General features: G+C 58.0%; 1 protein-coding gene across 2 annotated transcripts; it reads left to right on the forward strand.

Moving 5' to 3' along the window:
• DMRTA2 (DMRT like family A2) lies at positions 1 to 3,484 on the forward strand. Of its 2 annotated transcripts, XM_075759443.1 has the most exons (3): positions 1 to 266; positions 420 to 1,514; positions 1,740 to 3,484. In XM_075759443.1, the coding sequence occupies exons 2-3, from the start codon at positions 1,025 to 1,027 to the stop codon at positions 2,615 to 2,617; spliced, it is 1,368 nt and encodes a 455-aa protein (XP_075615558.1). In that variant the 5' UTR covers positions 1 to 266; positions 420 to 1,024; the 3' UTR covers positions 2,618 to 3,484. The 2 variants fall into 2 exon arrangements, with proteins under 2 accessions (XP_075615558.1, XP_075615557.1); XM_075759442.1 differs by having other exon boundaries at positions 1 to 1,514.
• The last annotated feature ends 3,811 nt before the right edge of the window (positions 3,485 to 7,295 follow it).

Genomic DNA, 7,295 nt, shown 5'->3' on the forward strand with positions numbered 1-7,295 from the left:
GCGCAACAATAGCGCGAGTGGCGGCGGGCGGCGCGGCGGCCAGCGCGCTCTGCCTGCAGCTCCGGCCGCGCGGGCCGCACGCGCCAGGCGGCGCGGGGCGGCGGCGTGTCCCGGGGGGCGCGGGGGCCTGCGGCGTTCCGGCCCTGCCCGCTCCGGCCCTGCCCGCTCCGGCCCTGCCGTCAGCTCTGCCCGCTCCGGCCCTCCCGTCGGTTCTGCCTGCTCCGACTGCTCCGACGCCGGCCGCCTGCTCGGGTTCGCCGCGGCGGGTGAGCCCAGCCGGGCCGGGCCGGGTCGGGGGCGAGGGGTCCCCTGGCCGCGGGCTGCCGGCCCCTCCGCCCGGCTGCGGTGCTGCTGCTCGGGAGACGGGGTGATTTTTTTTTTTTTTAAATTTATTTTTTTTATTCTCTCCTGGATACTAGTCTCCGCGTCTTGTGGCGAGGGATCCTGTCGTTGAAGGTGCCGGATTGCTCTTTGAAGGGACACTTTGAATCTGTGATCGTAGTTAAAGGGGGAAGGGGGAGCTGAGCTTAGGGAGCAGCTCGGGTTTTCACCGGGGCACCGTGGGGACCGGCGATCCCGCAAGTGCAGACGGGAGAGCTCGGCTTTGAGCCCGGCGCGATGGACTTGGCGCTGCCCTGCCAGATGCGCATGGAGAGCAAGGAAGCGAGAGAGATCTAAGTTTTCTTGGATTTTCTTGTCTTAGAGTCGCTTTTCGGGAGCGGGGTGGGGGGTGGGGGAGGAAGGCGCGGAAAGGCTCCCGCCGACCCCTGCTCACTTGAACCCCACTCCGGAGCCGTGTGTCGGTGCAGGGGGACAGGGGCGGCGAGCGAGGCGAGGCGATAGGCGCTGGGGTTTGCATGCCCGCACCCGGGGCTCCGTGTGCCCCCCACCCGTGATCGCGCCTGAAGGCGCCAGGAGTTTTTCCGCGTCCGGGCGCGGGTGGGCCGCGGGGGCTCCCCCGCCCCGCGTTGCTTTGGGGGAGGCCGGGGAGGGGGGGTCGCTCTTTCGGGGCGGGTTTGCCAGGATGGAGCTGCGGTCGGAGCTGCCCACCGTGCCCGCCGCGCCCCCCCCCGTGCCCCCCAGCTCGGTGGCGGCGGCGGCGGCGGCAGCGGCGGCCACGTTGCCGGTGAGCGTAGCCGGGAGCTTGTTGCGGGCTCCGCCGCTGCTGCTGCGGGCGGCCGAGAAGTACCCGCGAACGCCTAAGTGCGCCCGTTGCCGCAACCACGGCGTGGTGTCGGCGCTGAAGGGCCACAAGCGGTACTGCCGCTGGAAGGACTGCATGTGCGCCAAGTGCACCCTCATCGCCGAGCGCCAGCGCGTCATGGCGGCCCAGGTGGCGCTGCGCCGCCAGCAGGCGCAGGAGGAGAACGAGGCCCGCGAGCTCCAGCTGCTGTACGGCACCGCCGAGGGACTGGCCCTGGCGGCCGCCAACGGCATCATCCCGCCCCGGCCCGCGTACGAGGTCTTCGGCTCCGTCTGCGCCGGCGGCGGCGAGGGAGGCGCCGGCGCCTCAGGTAAGGCCGCGCTGTGCGCCCGGCCCGGCCCGGCCCGACGCGGGGCGGGGGGGCGGGGAAGGGGCCGGGGGTGGTGGTGGGGCGCGGACCTGCAGGCGGCATCCCCCGGCCGAGCGGGCGAGTGGCCCCGCCGACGGCTGGGACGCTCCGCGGGGCCCGCCTGGGGCAGCCGCACTGACGGTCTCTCTCCTTCTCCCCCCCCCCCCCCCCCCCCGCGCCCTGCAGAGTCCAAGATGCAGAAGTTCGAGCTGTTCCCCAAGACGCTGCTGCCGAGCCGCGCCGTCACCCCGCAGCAGGCGGGCGGGAAGCCCCTGTCCCCGGACGGCGAGTCCGTGCCCGGCACCTCCTCCCCAGAAGCTCGCCACGGCTCGGGCTCGGAGAACGGGGACGGCGAGTCCTTCCTGAGCTCGCCCGTCTCCAAGGGCCCGAAGGAGGGGGAGGAGAGCCCGGGCTCCATCAGCCCGCTGGGCTCGGACTCGGGCTCGGAGGCGGACAAGGACGAGCAGGACCCGTCGCCCTCGGCCGGCGGCCGGCAGCGGACTCCCATCGACATCCTGACGCGCGTCTTCCCGGCGCACAAGCGCAGCGTGCTGGAGCTGGTGCTGCAGGGCTGCGGCGGGGACGTGGTACAGGCCATCGAGCAGATCCTCAACAACCGCGGCCCGGAGAAGGGTCCCGAGGAGGGCTGGGCTCGGGACGGCGCCTTGCAAGGCCTTCCGTCCACCCCCGCCGCCGCCGCCGCCCACCACCGGCCCTTGATAGCCGGCGCCATGGCCCCCGCCATCGGCACGCTGGGCAGCCGCTCCGCCTTCTCCCCTCTGCAGCCCAACGCCACGCACTTCGGGGCCGAGGCCGGCGCCTACCCGCTGGGCACCCACCTGGGACTCAACCCCCTGCGCCTCGCCTACTCGGCGCACAGCCGGGGACTGGCCTTCATGACCCCCTACTCCACGGCCGGGCTGATGCCCACCCTCGGGTTCCGGCCGCCCGTGGACTACGCCTTCAGCGACCTCATGCGGGACCGCTCCGCCGTGCACAAGGAGCAGGTCTACTCCGGCGGGCTCTACGGGCCCATGGTCAACAACACCCCCGAGAAGCAATAGCGGGGGCGGCTTCCTAAAGCTCATCTGTGTAGGGGTAGCTAGGTAGGCACGGGTGGACGGACACAGGTGGCTTTCTCTCCCCTCTCCCCCGTACAGGCGATGATTGCGTGCGGAGCCCGGCGCGGACAGACGTAGGTGTATTAAAACGGTGATCAAGGTGCACTTTCATTGTCCAGACATGAGTCACTCTTTGTTGCTTATGGCCATAAGCATGGATATCCTTGGTGCGTCGTGGGAGTGTGTACACACACACACACTCTCTTTCCCACACACATACATATATATATGTATACTAGCAAGTGTATAATGTTATAAAATGGAAATCTAAGTTATTAATGTAACGCGTAGGTGAACTTGGTATTAACGTTAAGCTAAAGGTTAGACAGCTCATTGTAATACTTACCAGGCATATAGATTAAACATATTGTCAAATTGAAAGCCTTTTCCTTCCCGCCCCCAGAAATGTTACGATCTGTATATAACATTGGAAAGTAGATATATTTGTAACTGTCCGTAGGACCCCGGCGCCAATGGTGTATGACGGTTTAATGAACCTCCTTCATTTGTGATCTGCAAGAAAATTGCTTTCTTGTTCCGATGTAGCAAACTTCTTGCTGTTTCTAACAGGTAATTCTGTGTTTCCATTTCATAGAAATAAATGTTATTTTCTATTAAAAAAAAAAAATCGGTCTTATAAATGGCAAGTGGTATTTTATGAGACGGTGGAAGTGTGTTTGGGGAAATTCATTTGACAAGTACAGTCAATATTTAAAGGAGTTTACGCAATTAGTACAAACATGTTTACTACATTTTTATCACGGTCAAACCAGATATTCTTCGGAAAATTTATAAATAAAAACGAAGCGTACAAACCAGAGCAATTTCCTTTTCAACCGAAATTGTCAAATACGTTTATTTCTGGTTCTGGTCTTTTTGTTATTCATGCCGGGGGGGAATCAGAGGTGTAAATTTAAGCAGGATTTTTTTTTTTTTCCTTCGATACCTCGCCGAATTTTGTCACGTTTAGGAAATCTGACGTTGTCGCAGAGAAGAGAAGAACGGTTAAAGCAAACGCCCGCCTTGCCGACCGCGGGTTCTGCAGCAGCGGAGAGGTACTTTTCCCTCGTATCTGAAATTTGAATGTGCATTTTAATTGTTTTATATTACGATAAGCAAAGGGATATATAATAATGACGGGTTTTGAGAACGAAAGAACATGTTTGCCGCAGGCGTGAATGAGTTAAGACCCCACAAGCTCAGTGCGGGGTGTACGCGCAGGAAAGATTTCGCTGGTTTACTTTTGGAGCTGTGTGTCCTTCCAAATCTTTCCTCCGCATTTCAAGAGTAAAGGCTACACGCGTGGGTTGGGTTTTTTGTTTTGTTGGAGTTTTTAAAAATTTGTATTTTGTTGTTTCTTTTGGTTTTCTTTTTCTTTTTTCCTTTTTTTTCTTTTTTTTTTTTCTTTTTTTTGCAATGCTTTCCGACTATTCTTCAAGACCAAAAAGTAAGAAAGGCGTTACTCCCTCTAGTTAGTTATGTATTACGATGAGAGGCAGAGGCAGCGGGCGTGCCCCCCGTGCATCCAGAGAGGCGATCCTTCCGAAGGCCCGAGCGCGACTTTCTTATCAGTTCTGGGAGTGTTTGGCCCAGAAAAAACTATTACTCACAAAGAACAAGTTCAGTGCATGGTTGAATTAAGACTGTAAAAGCTCCTAAAGTTGGTTGGTATGGAAACCTAATCCCACCGAACCGCTCCGTGGCACAGCTGGACTGTTTACTTTCTCACTTCAAATATAACTGTGTAAACATTGGCTCGGAGCTGACAGCGCGGCTCCTACCAACCAGTTAATATACTGGTGGGTCTGGGAGGAGACGCGTCCTGCCGCAGCTATTGAAGGAAGCCCCGGGGTAAAATCAAAGGACGGTAGCAAGTAAAATGCAATTCTTCCTTCTCTCGCGCAATTGATCAAGCTGGATACAATTTTAAGATTTTTCTTAAAAAAAAAAAGAAGTCAATATTACAGATTACACCTAGGTAAATACTTTTGACCCTGATCCATCCTGGGAGCAGCCAAATCAATATCACAAGGGAAACTTTTTAAAGTCTCGTGTTCCAAGAGCGGGTGAAACTTAATATTACTACAATAAAACGGTTTAATAAAGAAGGGCTTTAATAGTGAGCTAATTTGATTGAGTTTCCTAATTCCACTTTAATTGGAAAAGGAGTTGTCTGTTTGGTTATAAAGTGCCAGGGTTATGTTAGACTGGAAAAAAAAGATGGACTTTGAGCATCTGAATAAACTTCTCCCCCCCCCCCCCCCCTTTTTTTTTTCTTTTTTTTTTTTTTTTTTTGGTTGGCAGCTGACTTTGTGCAGGATGGGTTTCCATATCTAGGATTATGAATGGGCTACAAAGAGCTGCTACTTAAAGAAATTAGGTCGCCACATTTCTCCCATTCTAGCCTTGTTGAGAAGGGCTTAGGAGCTGTTGATTTAACTCAGCTCCCCTTTTAATTATAAAAGCCATTCTTGTGTAGTTAGCCGAGCAGGACAATTTATCAGAATTGTTGCCGTGTCTTGGAGGTTGGCTTGAGCTTGGATTTATACAACCGACAATGGGGATCACGACGATTAACTTTCATATGGATAGTTTAGGCTGTTAAATTGGGGGGGCAGTAGGAGGAGGGGGTAAGAGAATCTGATACATTGTCCCTATTGAGGTAATTCCCGTAGATTAAAAAGAAATAAAAAAATCCCTTGAGTTTGAAGCCGCCTCGGAGAGGTTCGTATACACAAGCCTCTGGCAGAACATAAAATATTCAGGTCCCTTTTAGAGTAAAATAAAATGCTGTCACTTGAATAAAAATCCGCGGAACCGAGTATGAATTATTTGTAAAGCAGAGAGGCTGCAGGCGAGCGCTAGCAAACTTCCCTGTTAATTAAATCTTAATCCATGGGTCGCAGGAAGCGGCGGGGCTGTAACAGCGGCTGCTGTACATACAGTGGGACACGTTCCGGAGTTATATTAACTGCACTAGTGTTTAATATGAATCAGCCCTAATCCACAGCATAATAAAGATCAAATTAGACTAACCATTTAGTAGCGAAATGACATTCCTTCACCTAAAATGAACCTCTCCGCGCCCTGCTCGCTCCGAGCCTGCCTCGGCAGCCCGGCAAGGCGTGCCGGGGGCAGCGGCTCTGGGCTGGCCTCCAGGGCCGGGGCCGGCCGCCGCAGCCCACCGGGCCGGGAAGGGGAGCGGGGGGGCGGTCGGTTGTTTTATTTTTAAGTCCGACGGGGGAGGCTCCGCTACCCTCCCACTCTTTTCCAGAGCCGCCTCTACCCCACCTCCTCCGCCCTCGCTGCGCCCCCCGCAAACCCGACTTGCTGCCGAGGCCCCGGGGATAAAGGGAGACTCGGAGCGAGGTCGTTTCCCCTCCGGCTCCGGCCCTGCCTTTTGCTCCGCAGCAGCCCCCGGCGTGCGCCCCGCTGCCTGCCGGAGCCCCGCACAGCCCCTCCGCCGGGGCCACGGGAGGAGACCCGCGGCTGGGAAGGGTGGCGGTACCGCTTCCACGCTGTCCCCCGGGCTGCCCGTCCCCAGGCCCCCTCCAGCGGGGGGCAGCGATGGCTTGTTTAGCTGGAGGCCGAGGAGCGAGTCCCGACCCCCGCCCCGGCTCTCCCGCAGACCCGGGAGGGCTCCGGGCCCCGCCGCTGCGGCTGTCCCGGGACTTGACGCCCCGTTTCCCGGCCTGGAAACCGCCCCGCAGCCCGGCGCTGCCTCTGAGAGGAGGGAACGGCCGGGCCGGGCCGGAGCGCGGCGGGGCAGCCCCGGGTGCCCCTCACCGGGGCGGGGCGGCCTTTGTGCCGGTGCCGCCGTCCCGCCTTGCGTGCCGGCGCTGAGCAAACACAGCTGCTGCCGGTGCAGCCGGGCCCGCGGTGGCATCGCTCGGGTGAAAGCGGCTTTTACCCGTCCCACCGCCCTCCTCTCGCCCCCGCTCTCTGACATCTCTTCTTCGTTGTCCCCCGCGGCGGGTGCGAGCCCCAGGTATCTCCCTCTCCCTCCCGAGAGGATTTCATCGGTGGGAGCGCAGCGCCGGGCCAGGCGTTCCCGGGGCACTTGTGTCAGGCACACAAACTTCCCACGTCCTCCAGGCGAGGGGACACCCCTGCCTCCTCTAATCATGCGGGCATCCCCCCTGTGTTGTCATAACATCCCCATAGCAACTGCAGCAATTACTCCTATGCCAGAACAACAATAGGAAAGTATTTAATATATTTAAATGTGATTAAGCAGGTGGAAAAAACGAGGAGGAGCAGCTCCATAGGACGAGCCGGCAAAGCGCGGCCGCGGGCTGCCGCTGCCTGGGAACCCCGCCGGCGCCGCTACCCCGGGCGGCGGCTCCCAGCTCCCGCCGCCTTCGGGGGCTTCCGCCCGCCCCGGGGGAACGGCGGCACTTTTAGAGCCGAACAGATGGAACCGAGAGGAGTATAAATAGTTACAAGGGGAGCTGAACGGGCTGGGTTTACTGTTTTCTGCTGCTTTTAGCATCAATTAAGGCGCGGGAAAATTAATTCCGATTTCCATCTCTCCGTTTCACTCGGGTTTCAGCAGAAATACTAAAGCTCTGTTGCAGAAATTATCTTTGCCCTGTTACTGTTCTTTTCCAGTTTCCCCTTT

The sequence above is a fragment of the Balearica regulorum genome, chromosome 8 (genome assembly GCF_011004875.1).
Source record: "Balearica regulorum gibbericeps isolate bBalReg1 chromosome 8, bBalReg1.pri, whole genome shotgun sequence".
In the NCBI taxonomy this organism is placed as follows: domain Eukaryota; kingdom Metazoa; phylum Chordata; class Aves; order Gruiformes; family Gruidae; genus Balearica; species Balearica regulorum.

What these genes read in the sequence shown, in the direction of transcription:
- DMRTA2 (XM_075759442.1), top strand. Translation starts at nt 1,025, where the DNA reads ATGGAGCTGCGGTCGGAGCTGCCCACCGTGCCCGCCGCGCCCCCCCCC. An exon ending in GGGAGGCGCCGGCGCCTCAG is followed by an intron (nt 1,515 to 1,739) that starts GTAAGGCCGCGC and finishes CGCGCCCTGCAG; the next exon opens with AGTCCAAGATGCAGAAGTTC.